The sequence below is a fragment of the Citrus clementina genome, unplaced genomic scaffold, assembly GCF_000493195.1.
Source record: "Citrus clementina cultivar Clemenules unplaced genomic scaffold, Citrus_clementina_v1.0 scaffold_2, whole genome shotgun sequence".
In the NCBI taxonomy this organism is placed as follows: Eukaryota; Viridiplantae; Streptophyta; class Magnoliopsida; order Sapindales; family Rutaceae; genus Citrus; species Citrus x clementina.
In genome coordinates, this window is record NW_006262688.1 from 7,470,437 (window position 1) to 7,490,985 (window position 20,549).

At 32.8% G+C, this 20,549-nt stretch overlaps 4 protein-coding genes across 11 annotated transcripts in view; 3 read left to right on the plus strand and 1 right to left on the minus strand.

Annotated features, from left to right (window-relative positions):
- LOC18053147 (nuclear cap-binding protein subunit 1) overlaps positions 1–5,053 on the minus strand; it is a 16,298-nt gene extending 11,245 nt beyond the window's left edge. For 6 of the 7 annotated variants that reach the window (XM_024190393.1, XM_024190392.1, XM_024190391.1 and 3 more), the window contains exons 1-7: positions 4,790–5,053; positions 4,568–4,627; positions 4,312–4,368; positions 2,869–2,940; positions 1,806–1,868; positions 935–1,111; positions 137–268 (exon numbers count right to left, since the gene is read on the minus strand). In XM_024190393.1, the coding sequence (XP_024046161.1) occupies positions 137–268; positions 935–1,111; positions 1,806–1,868; positions 2,869–2,940; positions 4,312–4,368; positions 4,568–4,627; positions 4,790–4,873 (645 nt within the window). In that variant the 5' untranslated portion in view covers positions 4,874–5,053. The remainder of the gene's footprint in view (positions 1–136; positions 269–934; positions 1,112–1,805; positions 1,869–2,868; positions 2,941–4,311; positions 4,369–4,567; positions 4,628–4,789) is intronic. The other variant, XM_024190395.1, reaches the window with a different exon arrangement.
- Positions 5,054–6,955: 1,902 nt separating this feature from the next.
- On the plus strand, positions 6,956–8,549 carry LOC18053149 (protein GAST1). Its single transcript, XM_006446157.2, has 4 exons — positions 6,956–7,122; positions 7,747–7,803; positions 7,891–7,924; positions 8,196–8,549. The coding sequence occupies exons 1-4, from the start codon at positions 7,054–7,056 to the stop codon at positions 8,375–8,377; spliced, it is 342 nt and encodes a 113-aa protein (XP_006446220.1). The 5' UTR covers positions 6,956–7,053; the 3' UTR covers positions 8,378–8,549.
- A 1,085-nt stretch (positions 8,550–9,634) lies between these two features.
- LOC18053150 overlaps positions 9,635–20,549 on the plus strand; it is an 11,482-nt gene continuing 567 nt past the window's right edge. Inside the window, exons 1-2 of one of the 2 annotated variants that reach the window (XM_006446158.2) lie at positions 9,636–10,030; positions 10,148–10,320. In XM_006446158.2, the coding sequence (XP_006446221.1) occupies positions 9,715–10,030; positions 10,148–10,179 (348 nt within the window). In that variant the 5' untranslated portion in view covers positions 9,636–9,714 and the 3' untranslated portion in view covers positions 10,180–10,320. Of the gene's footprint in view, positions 10,031–10,147; positions 10,321–20,549 lie in introns of those variants that run through there. The other variant, XM_024191173.1, reaches the window with a different exon arrangement.
- Positions 12,728–13,404, plus strand: LOC18053151 (putative lipid-transfer protein DIR1). The gene is made up of 2 exons (XM_006446159.2): positions 12,728–13,172; positions 13,290–13,404. The coding sequence occupies exons 1-2, from the start codon at positions 12,857–12,859 to the stop codon at positions 13,319–13,321; spliced, it is 348 nt and encodes a 115-aa protein (XP_006446222.1). The 5' UTR covers positions 12,728–12,856; the 3' UTR covers positions 13,322–13,404.

The following is a 20,549-nucleotide window of genomic DNA, read 5'->3' on the forward strand; positions in this document are numbered from 1 at the left end:
TTAAAACCCTTGGGGTTGAATTCCCCAAACCCCCCCCCCCCCCCCCCCCTTTTCAAGTGAGAATAGTTTGAAAGATTATAATGGAAAACTACAAGCAGATGACATCCCAGAAGTATATTTTAGACAAAATGCATACCTTTTCAACAAGACCTTTCCCAGATTCATCATCTTCCTCAAAGAAAGACAGACCGGTGTCAGAAGTATGCCTTCTAATGCTCAAGTAGGCTTCCAAACCAGCCATGACTCTCTCAATTTCCTCAGGAACTTGCTGAACAGATGATATGTTTTGTCAGTGAACTAAAGAGAAAAAAATCATGCTCAAGTGCATTTAAAGTGAGGACCAACAGCAGATTGAAAATCCAAGTGTTCCTAGAAACTTGAAAGATTAATAGAGCCTAGTTTTCCAATAAGTAAAAACAAAATCTCTTTCACCAAAAAAAAAAAAACAAAATGGTGCAACTTCTAGGCCTGTCAGAGAAAAATAGCATCTAACTAAACAATTAATTATAATGCTCCATGTTCACTTCAGTACAACCTACAAACTTTACAGTTAACAATTCAAACTTCAGTTCACAACTTAAAAAATTATTCAACTTTCCATTAGACACGTGAGACAAGGTAAAATCCTAACTTTACAGATGTTCAAACTTCCAGTAACTGCAACAAGGACTAAACAATTACATTGCTTATAGTACATCAAACAGTAAACATTTTCTGCAAGAGGCATATAGATATAAATACATGACTCCAAAAATAAAATAGAAGACAATCATAATTTTTAGTTCTGAAATTTTATTGTTTAATATTGAACATTAACAAACTAAACAGCAATCACACCACAACAACAACAGAATAGTTGAAAGAAATTCATCTAACAGGCCACCATACCAACTAATTTAGTACACCATCAAGTAAGAATTAAACTAAACATCACCTCAATGAGTTCTGCTCCTCCCCATGGGAGACAAGACAAAATGCAAGTTACATAAAAGTCAGCACGTGCTTGCCAGGAAGGATTTCCTTTGTCCTCATCCACTGTTGTGGCAGCTGATGACAATAAAGTTTCAAAGACCACCACCAGAGAACCAGGCTGGAGAATTTTGCTACACATCTATAAAACAGAAAAAACATAAGACTAAATTTTTCAGCTTTGTTTGAAATTGAAAAAAAAAAATGTGTATAGAGACTACACATAAGCTACGAGAAAGAGTCCTAAGATGTCCATGTGCACAAATACTTCCAATCTTCACACATAAACTGCCTAAACATGATAATTTATAGATATTCTTAACGAATTTAACTGCCTAACCCTAAGCATGTAATCTAACCTAGGTGGTAACGCCCTGTGAACATCATGCAAGAGGCCTGCTTATAGACCTCCATCTTTAACCTATAACCTAAAAGCACATGTTGCAGTACATGTAACACATAGTATAATTCATCAATGAGATAACACTCCTCCACTGCTGAGTATACATCTAAAGCTCAAGTTTAAAATTTCTTTGAAGAATTACGAAGTCTTCTACCAAAGGAGTGTAAGCATTTAACTATCCAAAAACAGACACTTGAGTATAACTATAACCAAGAGTCTGGTTGTAAATCAACAATAGCAAACATAAACTCATTCTTGAATGCTAATCGCAATTACCAAATAAAAACTCATTCTCTAGTGTGTTAAGTCCTCTGTAGATTCTAATTTAAAATGAAAATTTAAAATTTACAAGAAGTGACCCACTTCTGAACAACCATTACATCATATAAAAAACCAGTCCTAAATAACCAAATAGCATCAAAATCATACATACCATAACAGTCAAAAATCGCATCAAAATACGAATGCGGTCGCAGTTTCCAGAGTCTAAGGCATCCTGAAAAAATCAACACAAAGTGAGAGAGAGAGAGGAAGTGATATACTTCAATAACACTTTATAATAAAAATAAACAATACATCCCAACAAGACAATTTGAATAATAATTGTCTATGCTTCTTAGATAGGCTCAAAGAGAGACTATTAACATAAAGTAACAAGGCTCAGGCGGACAAAATTAAGTCAAAAGTGCATTTGGGCATAACTGAATGCACTGTGAGTACTCTCAAAGAACCCAACCTCTCTTGCAGCAAATATCCATATCCAATAACACAGCACAAGAAAGAAATCATGCTTCCCTATCTCAATAAAAATTTCAGGATTAAGGAATCAATTTATTGCTGTCTGAAGAGCAAAAACATTTTCTCTGAAATTTAAAAGAATAAAAATAAAGATAAACCACTAACTAACTAACCTATATCATAATATACATACATACATATATATATCTATATATATATAAATGTAACCTATATCTCAAGAGCACTAGCCAAACTCTATGAAGCCATAAGCTAATATATGACACTTACTAAAATCACATTGATCCTCCACGCACAAACCAACTATACTTAAACCCAAGTCACCGATTTTTAATGATAGACCATATCCAAAAGACTGAAAAAGCAGGGTTCCAATAGTCCATCATGGTCAGAGGTTGGTTCTCAGAACAATACCAGCGTGGCTCAACACAAATTCAGCAGTAATGAAGATGTAACTCAAGCGGCGGCCTTCCATCAGTCGAGAATGTAAATGTGAACCAAGAATCTAGATCTCACCCCAATAAAACTACACCATAGTAGTTCAAAACTTAATTTTCCAGATATATTATGCCCTAGCATGCACCATGAAGGTAAATGTGAACCAAGGATCAAAGTAAAACATCAAGTTATTTATCATTTATATGGTTGCAGTTCAATACTTTGTTCACTCTTCAGCCTAACATTTCAAATTAGACTGCAAGATGCAAAATAATAACTGTATCCTCTTTGCACTTGTTCACCTGGAATTTTCTTTGAGTGGTCTCCACAACTTTTTTAACAAAGTCCTCATTTTCCAAGTTCAGCAAGCCAACCTGATAGAGAGATAGAGAGAGAGGCAACACAAGAATCAGCAGGAAACGTAAACAACAGCGGAGAAAATATTCATAAAACCAACATATAATCATAGAAAAAAGAAAACAAGGATGACAACATACAATCAGACAGAGAGAGAGAGAGAGAGAGAGAAGAAAACAACCCATAACGAAGGTATGTCTAGTCAACTTCCACAAAACAATTGTATAAGAACCTAAAACCACCATTTAACTTGATGTCTTATGAGATAAGAATTCTATAGACCTCTATCAGGGCGTCTGTGATCAATGTACAGCTTGAAGAGGCCCATTTTAAGTTTGTTCTATCATACATAAGAAAGCTTGCTCAACTATAATGATTGTTCTTTGAGAAATCCCAAAAGGATAGACATAAGAATGTATCTTGAGATAATAGAAGGGGATTTCTCCAACCAAGCAAGAACATCAATTAAATTTACATGATATTGGGTATGATTGAAACTGTTGAGCTTCTGGTTAATTTTGACCGTACAACGGCTAAAGTGTTTGTTAAACATACACTTTTACATGGCAGCTAATGTTTACAACTTAATAGCTAGCAATTTCATTTCCTACCAGTTGCAGAATAAACGTCAGAGAATCTCAATGCAAAAAATATCCATTATAATATGGGGACACTTTGTTATCTTATTTTGGATAGAATAAAACAAAAATATAACTCACATTACAAAATAGCAGAAGCATATTTGACTGAATGAGGGACTAACTAATTCTGGATAGGGAAAATTTTGCTTACATATTGCAAGCATTCAGTGGCTGTTTCCTCCCCCATTTAAGGTGGCAATAAGTGCTTTTAACTGAGGTGCCCGCTAGTTAGTAGAGTTTTCCCTCTTAACAAGTCTCATATGCATGTGTTCACAACATTCTTTTCATCCAAGAGCTAACTAAGAATATACTTACTCAAACATATGGACCACCTCTTTTATGAGGAAAACATACAACTTTAAACCATTGCTTATAGTCCAAGTAATATGGTTCAAAAGGAGACTAGGTCATAAATGGTATATTCAATATCAATCTCAATACTTATTGGCAGGATTCAATCTCAAACCTCCTATGCGATCACAAGAAACTTTACACTACTGAGCTAGTTGATACACCAAAAAGTTGTTTTCACAAGAACATATATACACAAAACTATGAAAAAAATGTGATGATAAGCATATAACATTCATGCTACAACCTCCCAAATCTAAACATACTAGTGTCATATTAATACCAACAAAATCACGGCATACACATGCTCATAGATGTCAATTTGTAGTATTTCGCTCAGAGGTTAGAGACACTAAGTTAAGAAGAGACCAAAAGGAATGATACAAGGTGACTTACCAATGTCCCATATAAAGGAATCTTGTGTGGAATTTGCTCAGCACAATTAATAATATACTGCCAACATGAAGAGTGTAAAAAATAATGATATTGTTTAACAAAACAATCCATAAAACTGGAAACAAAGAAACCAAATGAAAAAACTGAAACCTCCAATAACATACTAACACAAGCGTGCAATCAAATTTAAGTTCATCTTCCAATTTTCTAAAAAATAAAACAAGAGGATACAGTAGTTTCAAAAATTTAGGCTTACATGTGGAACATCGTCAAAAGAGTGCTCGAGTTCTCGCCGAATTACGCCGAAGCATGTTTCCTGCAAAAGCAAGTTTCAGAAACAAAGAATCAAACACACGTGCACTGCAGATGCCAGCAACGGAAAACGAAACCCCTAAATAGGGTTTTTGACGAGACAGAAAAAAAAATAGAAAAAAAAAAAGATAGAAAATGTGAAAGCGAAAGGAGAGTAAGAACGGACAATGTGATCCTTCAAGTCGTCGGAGTTGCCGTACTCCGGACAATTGTCCCCGATTTTAAGCAGAAGGTTCTTCCAGCTGCTCATTTCTTAATCTCTTGTTCCGTGAGAGAAGCAGAAGCAGAGGAAGAGCCAGCAGTTTAGTAAGAAGAAGGGGATTTGCAGGGTTTAGTGGCAAATTGGATTCCAATTAACTTGAACCCTAACGGAGCCGGTCCAGCCCGGTTGGAACTTAACCAGACTATTTATAAAATAGTTTTTAGGTAAACAAAATAAACCAGAGAAGCCACGTATGGAAGGGCAGCGTTTGTGGATGGTAAATGGGCTGGCCGATTCGGACTTTCAGGTTAGCTGGGGCAGGCTTAATTCAGACACGGTCCAGGGTCGGGTCGGGACGGAATTTAGCCCACGCTTGCATTCGAATTTTTTCAGAATGTTTCAAATTTATTTATTATTTTTTAAATAAAAAAGTTTCAGTGCTTCCTCTGCTTCCCAAAAATGCCAAAACAACAGCAACAACTAACCCATTTTAGTTTCTCTCATATCTTCAAATCTCTCACTTTTTTTTTTTTTTTTAACAAAACGCATTAGGATTTTCTCCTTATATATCTTTAGTTTTTAAAGCTGATGAATGCTGGCCGTTGGATTCAGCCAAATGCAAGGCACACTACCAAAAATCCAGGAGTGCTGGTAAGAAAATATATTTTATATGTGCAGTACATTCACACTTAAACGCAATTTTTAAGTTAAAGTTTTGAATAAAATCGTGTGAAATCAAAGCATAATAGATGACGCGCCATTTGTTCATAAAAATAGAAAATGTCACGCTGTCTACGCATATTCGAGAGGAGTGACATGTCTTTCAGAGAGAATGACAAACGATGAGTCAGCTACGCATGTTGGCTACGTTAACCGTGAAGGACGACATGCCGTATGAAACCTCGTTAAATGAAGACTCGCCGTCTTCGTATTTACTTAGTAGATGACTCGTCGTGTCTGTCTTTGTATATGTGCATGTATATTTTTTACTATTTTATTTTTATTATTTTTTATTGACTTCTTTTAATTTTTATTAAACATATAATATATGACATGCTATTCATGCTATAAACCTTTAGACAACATGCCGTCCAATATAATACACGAAAATAAGGTTTTACTTAGGTAAAATAACATGGTTTACTGGGGAAATAGATGTTAAAAGCATGCAAATTCAGCGATTAGTCGGAAATTGTTAATTTTTCTTACGATAATTATAATTTTGACAGAACAATCACCACATTAAACAACCTAAAAATATAAACTGAATTGTTTTCAACGAGAATAAGAGAAAAAATATATATATAATGAGATACGCGGGCAACGAGAGAAATTGGGGGCTGAGATAACAATAATTTAATCTTCAAAGCCGATGAATGCTGGCCGTTGGATTCGGCCATTGGCTAGGCACAATACCAGAAATCCAAGAATCTATACATGCAGTATATTCACAACTACGCATAATTTTTAAGTTGAAGCTTTTTAATCTTTATATTATCCACTTGTAAAAATAACATATCTTATGTAAAAGCATATGAACAACTGGAATTGATTATTACCCCATGTAAATGTTAAAAAAAAAAACAATCTCATACTTTAAATAAAGTCGTGTGAAATCGAACATAGCAGATGACTAGATACATATTGCTATAGTATATCCATAAAATAACTGATACTGGTTTAAAATCTTATTACCATTAGAAAGAAATATACACACATTTCATTTTTAGAGAAATGAGAACAGTATCCGGGGAACTCGAACAATTGTCTTCAACCTTCTACACCATTAACCCACTGTTACAAGGCCAAAATGAAAAATCTCTTATAGCTTTGCAACAATTGCTTGTGGGTTCACAAACATGGTAAAATGCAAGCTGATCTCATATAGGACTATGGGTTTCAATTTGCTTCAGTTAGTTGCAGTTTGTCTGGTGAGAGAGAGAGAGCATTTTCGGGGGACCCAACATATTCTGAAACAATTGTTTGGGCATGTGAATTTGCACATGCAAAATGGCCCCATTTGATTTATAAGCGCACATGGATGAGACAAGAGCCTTAACAGCCCCCACCGCCACTTTAAAAGAAGAAAAAAGCTAATTACCAAAAACTTTATAGCAACTGCACTATAAGTACCATTCACTTCCTTCAGAACTTTTCACACCCAACTCCCTCATCACTCAAATCCACTTCAAGCTCTTATTGTTGTGTTGTTTCTTCTCCAAAGAATAATGGCCAGAATGCTGAGACTTGTTGTGTTATTTGTGGCATTGATGCTTGTTTTAGTGGCACAAAACCAGGTAAGTTGCTTATGCAGCATATTCTTCAGATTATCGAAAGTTCATTATTCATTTTTTCCTTTTTACTTTTTTTACTTTCTAAGTAACTCTCACTGAATAAGAAAAATTTATTAGAAAGAAACGAAGAATGAATAAATAAAAAATTCCAGATGATGTAATAAACTGATCTTGTTATCTCATAGAATAGAATTAAATCCGGGGAAAAACAAAAATTCATGATTGTATGTATAGTATGGTAGTATGGTATAATATGTAATTTCTTTTCTGTAAGGGAGGTTATGCACTGAAATTTGTTCTCCTAAATTTTATTTTCTCTGTTTGAAGCTTATAGCCAGCTGGGATTCAAATGCAGATATAAAGTAAACAAAAATGAGGAAAAAAAAAAGGCCATAATGCCAGATAGATGCAAAATCGCAGCTTACCATCTAACAGTAATCAAAATTAAGCTGAAAAAGGACTGAAAAGCTAACTTACAAAAGCGGACCACAAATTAATTGCACAACTCCTGTTAAATTATTATTATCACAATTATTAATTGTTACCGCTGCTTCTCTTTAATACTTTTTTTTTGTTTGATTTTTATTTTCTTATTTGAAATTAATATTTTCAATTTGTTTTCTTTAGGCTGCGGGCACAGGAATTGCAGCGTCTCAGCTACAGGCACAAGGCAACCGCCCTGCGGTAATTTCAACTCATAAAGTGCTTCTAAATAAGTATCCTCTCTTCATTTTGGCTTTAACTCTTTTAAATTCATTGGACTCCATGCAGCGCGGTACCACCCAAGGGAGCCTTAATCATCAAGGTAATTTATTTTGCACATCAAACTTATAATCCGGGATAAGGATTCAGTGCTGATATAAGTTTTGACTGAGCACTGAATTAATAATTGTTATGTAAGATAAATAAAAAAAATAAAAACTCAAAATAAATCTTAATAATTGATTCAATGATTAGTCAAAAAAAAGTTCCAACACTGAATTCTAATTCTATAATCTGATATGTAAAACTTAAAATTACCATTTACATTAAAATCACCTTTTGTAGCTAATCAAAAGGTGATTTTTAATATGCAGAATGTGCTCCAAAATGCGATTACAGATGCTCAGCAACTTCATACAAGAAGCCGTGCCTGTTTTTCTGCCAAAAATGTTGTGCAAAGTGCTTATGTGTGCCGGCAGGCACATATGGGAACAAGCAAACGTGCCCTTGCTACAACAACTGGAAGACAAAGCGAGGAGGACCAAAATGCCCTTGAATTAATGGTATCAGTTTATAGTAATAAAATTTTCTATCGACACTAATCAGTTATATATTTCCTATAATGCTTATTTTGCTATTGTAGCCAATCTTTCTTGTACTCGTTTAGCAAGCATAAGTAATGTATTTTTCAATAAATTATAGAATATAATCTGGGTCTAATTATTCAAGGGCATAATTACTTACTAAACCAGGTAAACCACTTTTACCTAACAGATAAATATTTTTATGGGTTACTATCATTTCACTTTTACCTAACAGATAACTTTACAGACAAGTTAACACTGAATTCAATATAAAGGATCATAACTCCAACTCATCGGGCAGGGGGTGAGGTCTTGAATTCTTCAACTCGTGGCATAATTTCAATTAAATTCACAGGATAACAGCTTAAATAATGAATGCAATTTTATGGTTTTTTTCAGTCAAGTGGGCCACTTGGTCATATTAGCTCCGTCCTTGCGTGTATTCATTATGTCCGTTAGATTTTACTGTTGCAAATCCAACGGTGACTACAGAACCAGAAAGAAATGGCTGTTCCTTTCTCACCGTTAGTTAGGGCCCAATTATAGCAAAAGTTTCTTCCAATATGACACGCGTCCAATTTCATAAACAAAACATTTGATTTTTTGAGAATAAAATTTTGAACCGAATTGGAACAATTTTTCTTTTTTTTTGACAATCGACTTTTGGGTTTTTCATTTTTTTTTGTGTGAAAAAATTGCAAAATCGCAGCAAACTGATAGTTTTCAATTTCGCTTCGATTATGCCAATCCTTTGGTTAACCTTTTTTTTTCTTTTTTTTCTTTTTTGGTAAACAACTAAAATTCTAAAACGTTACGTATCTGTTTAGTTTCTTTCATTATTATCGTTATTTTGTTTCCTAAAATGAAATAAAACTGATTTGTCCTTACACAATTACAGATATTAAAATAAATGGAGAAGAATTCTTGGTAGTACTTGCCAACCAGGAAGAACTGTTATTCACTTTGATAATGACTAATAAACCTTCTAAATATGAAAAAAGGAAATTGATTGAAGGATAAGGCTCAATTATCAGCCAGAAGATTTTAAACATTTTTCTACCTTTTTAGTCAATCAGATTAAAAAAATACTCCAACGAAAGATTATTATTCAAACTTGATTATCCTAATTTGCCAAAGTACGTACCTAACTCCCTCACATTCAAATAAAATTAAAATTGACTAATTGAGCCCTCCAACTCCCCTTTCTCTCTATATATAGCTCGAACAATATCAAAGCTTTAACATAATCAGTTGCGTAACAAGATTTTGACAAAGAAAAATTAATACAGCCACAGTGTTCAGAAAAGATATGGCTTCTTTGGTTACTCGTTTGGTCTTGGCCATGGTGGTGATTGCCGGAACCCTAATGTTCGGCAACGTTCGGGTGTCGGCGCAATGCGGAGGAAGTATCCCTCAACTTGTTGCCCAATGCTCGCAGTTCGTCAAAAAAGAGGGACCAAAAATCCCTCCGTCCCCCGGTTGCTGTTCTGCGGTGAAAGCTGCTAACGTCCCTTGTGTTTGCACCCTCGTTACGCCGGCTATAGAGAAGCTTATCAGCATGGAGAAGGTGGTCTACGTAGCTCGTACTTGTGGCGTCACGGTTAAACCCGGCACAAAATGTGGAAGTGAGTTTCTTCGTTGAAACCCTAATCAAACTTCTAGTACCATGTGTGTATACATGTATGTTTTTATCATATACTTATGCATTTTTTTTTTTTGAAATCATGATTTCGATATTTCAGGCTACACGGTTCCACCAAAAAGACTGGTATAAGATCGAGGTGTTGGCTAGAGCTGCAAAAAACAAAATGTTGTTACATTAATTTCCCTTTGAATAATGAGAAATGTGATCATTTCTTTTGTATGCTTCTTTAATTTCCCTTTGAATAATAAAAATTTCTAGTTTTTCTAGAAAGATGTGAGTTCCTGTGACTTTATTAAAGATTAATTATCAGATCTAATTCTTGATATATATATATATAAAGTTATATAGGGGGAGTGCCCCTTAAGTTAAGTTTTTTAGTTAAAATCTTATCTAATTTTTCATTAATAGGATCCATTCAACTCAATGGTACAGGTATAAATTGAATACATAGTATTTGAGTTATTATCTATCTACCATTGGATTGAATACGTATAGATCTAATGGATGAAAATTTAATTAAAATTTTAAATCAGAAATTTAAGTTATATATTCCGTAGTCCATAGAAGGAGATAGAAGTGAGAGAGTAAATTAAAATTAGATTGAGAGGGAAAAAAAAGTTAATAATAAACGATAGAAAGTATTTATATGCTTTTTTTTTTCCTTAAAGAAAATTGTATCTGCTTAAATATTAACCATCAAGTTGGAAATCGAGTGCTCCGATATTGTATATAACCTTATGTAAAAATATGGATATGTTGAACTTGCGCCAAAGATGTCAGTGATCAGAACAGAGTAAGAGAACTTCATGTATGAAGAAAAAGAAATTAAGCAAGAATTCGTGTTGTGGAAATTCGAATCTCGACTAACTTCTTTTTTTTTTTTCTTATGGTATGAAAATAATAGATTACTCGTGCGTAGGGGTGGGCATAAACCCACAATCCATGGGTTTACCCAAACCCAAACCAAATTAAATGGTTTGTGTTGGGTAAATCATGAAAATGAGTTAGATGTGAGTTTTATATAGAAAACCATTTCATTATGGGTTGGGTATGGTTTACCCATGAGTCATTGACAAAACCCCAACACTTAAATTTTTCAAATGAAAACAAAATAAATGAACACAAATAAGTGAAAGGCCACCATTAATTTTTTTACGGGTGATCAATTGTCAACAGTTAAAAAATAAAAATAACATGTAAAAATAAATTTAAATCAAATAAATATTGTTGTAAATAACATAATTTGTTTTCTTATTTACAAAAATAATTCCTCCCACATGGAAGGATCATCATAGAAAGAGCAGGAGACTCTACTAGTGATCAATAATAACTCGGCTTGGACTGGATCCGGTATGCTAGATGACGGCTAATTTTTGGTCAATAATTGAATGTAATGCCCATATTAGGTCCTATACAAAACTTTGTTTACCATATAATGAAATTAGAACATAAAACATACACACTATATAATATCATAATGTAAATAAAATTAAGCATATAAGTAGACAACATAACGCAAAACTACCAAAATGATAAATAAAAACAAATATTGCATAATTAAATAAATAACAAGTGGCAAAATTTATTATTAGATTGTTAATGTCATGTTTGTGAAAATTTATTATTAAAGTGTACGTTCTTATTTATTGAGAAATAATAATTTTTTTATTAAACTTTATTTTGATTTTCTAGTATTCTTTAATTTAAGGATTAAGTTATTGTAAAATTTATAATTTTTATCCACTAAATTTTTTATATTTTAATATCAATTTAATAATTAATAACAATTTAATAATTAATGTTGGGTTGGGTTAAAAATATTTGGATTGGTTTAAAAATATTTGGGTTGGTTTTGGTTGGATTCAAATTTTTATGGTTTGGTTTTGGTTGACTTAAAATCCAACCCAAACCAACCCATATCCACCCCTACTCGTGCGTTTCAACTCAAAATTTTTAAAAGTTATTAATTTCGGATTTTGTAAATCTATCCTTTACTTAGGGTAGCTTTCTCCAACATTAAATTTAATATTTTGGGACACCTTTGTCGTTGGGACAAAGCTCAGAGTGAAATTCTACGAGACTAAATTCGAATTATAAATGTTTAAGTTACGGATTTAGTGTGTATGGCCTAATTTCTATTATTAGCGGGAACTATAAAATTATATTTTATCCAATATAATAAAATATAAAGTTATAGATTAAGTGTGCACAAGTCTATTTGTACTTTTTCTACAAACTTTTTATATTTTTTCATATAAAAATCTCGAAAATTTTTCAAACTCTACAGGTGCCATGCCACCCTGCAGCCATATGCTTCCTTCGCTTTGTTGTCTTTGTGTTGGTCAAACTTGGTTCCAACATAATTATTAATTAGGAGAATTATGATGTAATAACTAATATAAAAAAATAATTTCTTTGATTACTAATTTTTTCCATTAAAAGGGGGTAAAAAAAAATGACAAGCTGATTTATCCTTGAATAATATATCATACAGAATCTCTAATAAATGGAAAGTTGTCAGACCCTTTGTCTATTATCAATAAACATTCTAAAAAAGGAAATGGAAATTAATTGAAGGATAAGGTTCAATAATCACCCAGAATAATTTTTTGATCTTTTAACTAAAAATTGTCCAAAGAAATCATTCTTCTTGGTTTACAAAATCTACTTCCCTCACTTCAAAATTATATATATATGTATAGGCTAGGCCATTTCGAAAATTTAACCTATGTTCCATAATCAATTTTGAGAGAAACAAGAAAAAAAAAATAGCCATACTGTATTAAAAAAGAAAAAAGAAAAAGATATGGGTTCTATTAACACTCGTTTGGTCTTGGCCATGGCGGTAATTGTTGGAACCCTAATCTTCGACAATTTACAGGTCGCGGCGCAATGTGGAGGAAGCATTCCTCAACTCATTGCTCAGTGCTCGCAATTCGTCAAGATCGAGGGACCAAAAGTCCCTCCGTCGCCCGGTTGCTGCACGGCGGTGAAAGGAGCCGACATTCCCTGTGTTTGTGGCCTCGTTACAAGAGAGGTAGAGAAGATTATTAGTATGGAGAAGGTGGTTTTTGTAGCACGTAAATGCGGTCTCACTATTAAACCGGGCCTGAAATGTGGAAGTAAGTTAATTTTCTAATAAAAGCATTAAAATATATGAATTTTAGGATTCTTTTTTGTGTTTGCGTATATATTTTAATCATATTAATTACTTATTTGTGACTATGCGAACGTTTCAGGCTACACAGTCCCACCAAAGCGGTTGACATAAGACGTGCTGGCAAGAATCACAAAAGCTAGCTATTTTGTTATAGAAACTATATATGAATAATAATGTGAATTTTTCCTTTTCTAGTCTGTATCTTCCTTTCCCTTTTAATATATAAAAATTTATATTTTCTCAAATAATGATTGAGATATTGAGATGTTATTCTATACATCACGTATGTGGACGTATTCAAATTTAATTTACAGTAAAAATAGGTAAACGACAAATTAACATAAGAAAAGTTACTGAACTAAATTATATAAACAATATAATGAAAAGGAATTTTCGAAGTTTGCATAATATTTTGCACAAAATGTAATATACGATTAAAATTTAATTGATTTTATATTTTTATTCAATAACTATTAATTATATATTTTTAAAAAGTTAGTGTAAAGGACAGTTTAATACTGAATCCAAAATCTTGTTTTATTGTTTTGAAAAATAAGTGACTAAAATGGAGTAGTTACTAATTTATATTTGTAACCTATGATCGACTCAGAAGTCATTTTTCACGACCCTTTAAATATTTAACAATTAAGAATTAAGTCACGCAAAAAAATTAATTTTGAGTTGATCTGTAACTTGACAAAACCCCTGAAACGGACCGTATGCATAATTTTGTTTTCAGCGTTTTGTCTAATTTTGTTCTCTTCATCGACGCCTGATACGCGTGAGACTGAGAGTTGATAATCCAGTAAAATCTCTACTCACTAGTCAACCTCAAATGGGCAGTAGCCTAATGGGCCGACGTAACAAAATGCAGGCCCATAGCGCTCAGTCGCTCGCTCACAGGTAAAAATGTTTTAAAGTAAGGTTATTTTGCAAATTCACCCCTAAATATAGAAAATAGCCTTGTTCTAACATGTATCCTTTTTTATCTTTGATTTTTTTTGTTATTTTTTTTATAATTATCTTTGATTTTTTTTAAGCAACATTATCATTAAACAAAAAAGCCACTATTTTCGGTCCATTCATGATTCACTAGGTATTTATTTTAGGAAAATGATAACTGAACTAAAGGACGACAAAATGAAGACAGAAACGGCAGCATGGTGCTGCCGTTTAGTGACTTATAATTTGCTTCTCCTTGAGCCCATGGAGAGGACAAGAGAGAGAGGAACTGTTTCTGTTTTCATTTTGTCTTCCCTCAATCTAAATAGCAGGCCTCTTTATTTTAACTTCGATCATGTTCTTTCTTTTTAACTTTGTCGAGTGAGTATTACTGTGCTAAATGGTAAAACAATTTGCAAAATATTTTGCACGAAAAGCAACACATATTAATTTTTCTTAAAATCTTATAACATACCTGTTAAGGAAGCTCGTCATGCTTGCTGTACAATAAGTAAGGCAAGAGATAAAGTAGAGGATTACAGCAGCTACAACATACGGTTAAAGGTTGACGACTTGGATGTCCAGCTGGCCTGGCACTTGGTGGTTATGTAGTTACAAGTATACGTGAAGTCTAGCTTAATTAGTTATAATTAGCGATTGTTAAGCAGTAGTTAGTTATACAATTGAGCTGTAATCTTTAGCTGTGCATATAAATATGTATTCTCATTTTGTAACTCTAGACGATTGAATGATGATTCTAGCATTCTGTTAATTCTGTTTTCATTTTTCTCAGCCTTTCTTCAATTTTCTCTTTTACCAAACACTCAATAAACAATTTTAACTATACCTACTGGCCATCTACTACGATCCCAATTATATTAATTAATTTTGTGGGATTAAAATTCACTTATTCTTATTCTTGCTATAATATGTTAATCGGAGTTATTAATAATTGGATGGATGCTCATGAAAGTCAAAACTCGACGTCAATTTCAGTACCCTCGCAAACATAATATGCATTAAGAGGGAGATCATCATCCATTTTTGTGGAATCACGATAGAGAGTCGTCTAGTTTTCGCAACAAAGCTCCCAATGCTTCCCAGTTTTCCTCGTCAAATCAGAAACCAAGGATGTTCCCTTCACCTTGATGATAGATTCTTTGTTGTCAAGGCCAATAAGGTGGGTCATTGAGGGATTTCACATGAATTTTGAATTTTTCATTCTCAGCCAAGGGTGAAACAACAAGAACAAGTGTGACAAATTGATGATGATCATGACCAATATTAAAGTCGTAATGATCAATTTTGAGATCATTTGCTAGCGCTTGGTTGTTAAACCTGAGAGTTTGCCTCGCCACAGGCACGTCCAAACGCGCTTGCATACTCTTCTTCAGAGCAAGAATGGCTTCGGATGCTAGCATTTTGATCTCCGGTATCAACTTGCGGCCAGTGATCTTGAAGGCCACTGTGGCCGCCATGACCAAAAAATATATATATAAATGACTGTTCAATTAGTATGTATATCTTTAATTTCTTCGCAAACTCCTTTTTAGTTTTGTCAGTTGAAGTAAAAAACTGATAGTTTTGCTAAATGTACACATGTATAAGGAAAATGCATGCTGAAATGGAAGCAGTGACAATAAAAATGCACGTGTTGATTCTGAAAATGTGTTGTTAATTTGGAAATGGGAAGGTGAGAGCTCTCATTTCTCAAGGCATGTTGTTGTCTATGTGATTGTTCATTTGACAAGTGTGGAATTAAATGAAGTAACTGACAAGAATAAAATATGAAAATTTAATGTCCTTGTAGAATGCCACGGCTTTGTGATCTGTACTTGGAACTGAGAATCCAGCTTGCTTGCTGCTTATGACACAATTTTGGCAAATTTGGTGAAATCTTCTGTAACCGGTGAAGCTCAAATGCCCAGTGGCCTAATAGTAAACGAAAGAAAATAGAGGCCCAATAAGCCAAGTCCAAGGGACTTCCAAGTTAACCTATACCATGTCCATAAATATAATAAAAAAGAAAAAAAAATAATTTTTGCTCTTTGAACACATTCATTGTTTTTTTTAAGAAAATTAAACTAGGAGTATAATTTTTTGAATCATTGTTCAAGAAGATGATCGTAACCAAATTAACAATGTGTGGAAAATTGTAAAATAACACAATTGTGTTACACTTATTCCATAAAAAAATTTTATGGTTTGTTCCCAATCACTGATCTTCTGATCGAAAAATGGCCATCATTTGCTCTAAATCCTTCCAAGCATGTCTCATGAACATGCATGTAAGTGTGGTCAGAAGTATTCTTTATTCTTATGACGACGAGACGATTGAACATGCCCTCTCCTCACTAGATAATTGAACACGCCCTCTCCCATTTGAACCCATTTTATATTCAATGTTCTTTTGTTAAACCCTAATTGATTAGAGACATGGTTCTTCTTCTGAGCCACTTAAACCATATAGAAAATCTCCTCAAATGTTATCTAGGAGCCTTCCGCCTTTTACTATTTTTGTTTTTTAGATGTATTTGGCTGAAAGTGAAGGGCCTTACTCTTTTCTTTGTTGGGTGAGTGGTCCTTTTTTTTTACGTCAATCATTTGATTTACTTGAGAGATGATATTTTGATTTTGAAGTGAATGGGTCGCCTTCTTACTTGACCATGGCATTGCGAACATGAGTCTATGTTCGATGGTTGATGACCTGATAGACATGGACGTAGCCAGGATTTTGATTGAGCCGGGGAACATTTAAAATCAAACATGACTCGATTGCTTGTGTCATAAGTCTCCATTTGGGAAAATGCATTGTGGGCCCCATAAACTCCAAATGGGAACTTACCACATGTATAATTGTGCTCCTTATAGAGTGCATCTGTATGCATCTAATTGAAACCCCTATTTAAAGTATAATACATTTTTAAAAATTTAGATAACAATATATAACATTACAACTATAATATTCATTGATAATAAATTTACTTATTACAATGGTTCTCCGTGAAAACTCCTCAATGAGATTTTATGAGTTGAAAATAATGCATTATCACTATAAGCAAAAATACATTTTTCAATATACAAGACTAGGTTATTACTTAATTTGCTCTTAAAATCTTTTAATAATAACAAAAATATTAATATATTGCAACACACAAAACAAATATGAAATGCATGACAAAATTATAAATTTTAAAACTAAACAAAAGATTAATTAGAAAATTAAAAATTAGAATTAGGTAGACTTACAACTTATGGTTCAGTGTTGAAAGACTAAATAATTGATTTTACTTGAATAAAAAATAAAAAAGATTAAAGACCAGTCCATTAACCATTATACTAACATTTTGTTATGATTGTTTTTTATTTTAATATTTGTTCTCGTGTCTTTAATCAAGTTTCATGAAATGTTAATAACTAATTAAATTATTTATAATTAGAAATTTAAACTAGGGACAATATGAAATATTTTAAAATTACTGGAGTCAATTTTAAATTTTACAATTCAACTGGGGCATTTTTCATAAATAACAAACAAAATGCAATTTTTAGTATAATTATAAAAAAATTTTTAAAGCAAGCTGGGGCCTGTGCCCCACCTCGTCCCATGCTGGCTCCGTCCCTGCTGATAGATATATTGTCTGGATTTTGAATAACTATATAAGAATTTCAATGAGACATTCGTTAGGTTTATAAATGAATTTAATGAGTTAATGAGTATATACACTATTATGATATAAATTGGGTATTTAAGTGGATTTATCGAGTAAAATTTAAAATTTCAATTTATGAGTGTGGGTTTACTTTATAAATGAATTTAATGAATAGCTTAATGAGTTCAAATAGTCTCACCTTTATAAATATTTACTTTTTTTTTATATTAATTCCACAAATAATCTGAACTCTATAATTTTTTTCAAAATATGAAACTCTTGTGCTAGCAATAAAATTCCGTTTTGGATGTATGATATTTGACCTTAAGGATTTGTGGTAAGCCAAAGCTTGTGATGATATTGGCCTTAAGAAATTTAACTACTTCCTTCACAATGATGCTCTGATATGGCATTTCTCAACCCACTTTCTAAAGGACTCAGTGGTCAATAGTGCGAATCTCAGCCTTTCACGTATAAATGGCAATGGTCCCACAATGTCCATCTCCAATAGGGATGGTAAAAAAGTTTGGGTCGGGCCGACCCATTTTCACAGACTTTTGACTTGAGTTTCGTACATAAGGGCCTAAAAGGGCAAAAAAAGCCCGAGCCAGGTCCAAATCGGAAGAGATTTGGAATTTCGATCTCCTGTTTACCTTAATTATGATTTTATAATCAACTGCTGAATTAGTGAACCGATTAATGGGAATCTAAAGGAGATTAGTCCAATAATTTATAGTTCCAGGAGATATAGTTATGATATTTCTACAGTTATTTATTGATCGCGTGAAAAAGATGATTAATAAACGACTCACATGCCCCAGTTGAATTGTAAAATTTAATATGAATATGTGAGTGGATATTATTGTTTAGTTATACTTAGACAGCTTATTTTTATTCTTAAATTTAGACAGCTTATTTTTATTTTCAAATTCATGTTTTGAATAGGGCTATTACTATTGCTATTGTTGTTTATTTTATACTAGATTTATGCTAATATGATCATGCAATTAAAATGTCGTGTACAGGTATAACCATTCCATAATTTGCATGACAATGGGAGAGGGTGAAGCAAAGGCGGCTGGATTTGCTATCAATTCTCCTAATTAATCTTTCAATTAATAAACCAGGATATATATGTGTTCTCTGCGGCAATAAGTTCTTTTTTTTTTTAATCCATTTATGAAAATAATCATGGTCATTGAAGTGAATGAAAATAATGCCAGTTGCTTTTTTTTAAAAAATAGGGCTGCCACCTTTATTATATATACTCAAGAATTTTTTATCAACTTTGCTCAAACGATGTTCTTAACTGAACGACCAAGGATAAAATTTCAATGGGATACGCTCAATTCGGGTCTGATGCGTGGAGATGGGATTTATCATTTATGTTTAAAAAAGTAATAAAGACAAACTCATTGTATTGCTTCATATATAAACACAAATACATTCTTAACAAACTCCATCCTTTCATTTTTTTTTCTTTAGCTAGAAACAATGCCAAACACCGTCTTAGGATTATTTCAATAAGTTTTATCTGAATTCTTTGATTGCTATAACTTATAATGGATTAGTTCCAATCTTATTATTATTATTTAATAATCTTGAATTAGGTTTTAAAAAAGAAAAGAGTATTTATGATAATTGGGGCTCAAAATTTTTCAAGCAAAGGAAAAAATTGTGGTGGTAATTTTTTTTTTCAATTGTTTATCTCTAGGATATGGCCATTTGGGTTTTGTTTGAAGTTACATGTAGTTTTAATGAAGGTTAAAATTACAAAATACTTTAAGGGTCTTAAGAGGTTTTATAAGGGGTGCCGTATTTGTGTGATGTTCAATTTATGAAAATTTAGTACACAATCCATCAGCGATGTTATCCATGCCGTGACTTGTTGAGCTTTGGCCTCTAATTTATCTTTTAAAATCTTTTTTTTTTTCATTCATTGAAATTATTAAACTTTCCCTCAATTAGTTGTCATCTAACTTTCCCTTAATAGCTTAAGGAATACTTTGAGTTCAATTTCGAGGGAACACATTTGAGAATTGGGTGAGGTGAGGAAAATAATAAACAATAAAATAATAATAATAATAACAATGATAATAGTAATATCCGTCACATCTTCTAAATGAAAAATTTTTGAGTGTACGTTTTTGGAGCAATATTTTTATTGGATACAAGCTACGGAATTTCGACCTCTGGTTTGCCTCCATGATTTTCAGAACCAAATGCTGAATCAGTAGTGAACAAATATTAACGTCAATGTAGAGGGGATCAATAATTAATCTAACGGTATATAGTTCCGAGAGATAAAATTACGATACAGTTATCAATTGATCGCTTTAGAAAGGTAACTCAACTGACAAATGATTCACATGTCTACAGCATAAATATGTTGATTTTGTACCGATAGTTATAATAAAGTATTTATAGTCATATGAACATTAAGGTTCATGCCTCTCTCTAGAACAATTAAATTTCTTTAAAGATTTAAAATACTTTGAAGCAAAAAAAACGCCGGTGTGAAGGTAATGTCACGCGATTATGACTTATTTGAAAATTTTGGCTTTCCATATTCCCCCCCCCCCCCCCCCCTCTGGATATAATGGACGGCCGATAACAAATTCCAAACCCTACAAGCATTAAACTTGAAAGCGTGGGGGGGAAAAAAAGAGAGAAAAGAGGGAAAACCTGGGTGGGAGAATTTGTATTGGGCCCTTGGGAATTTTACTAATAGGGGGGGGATTATT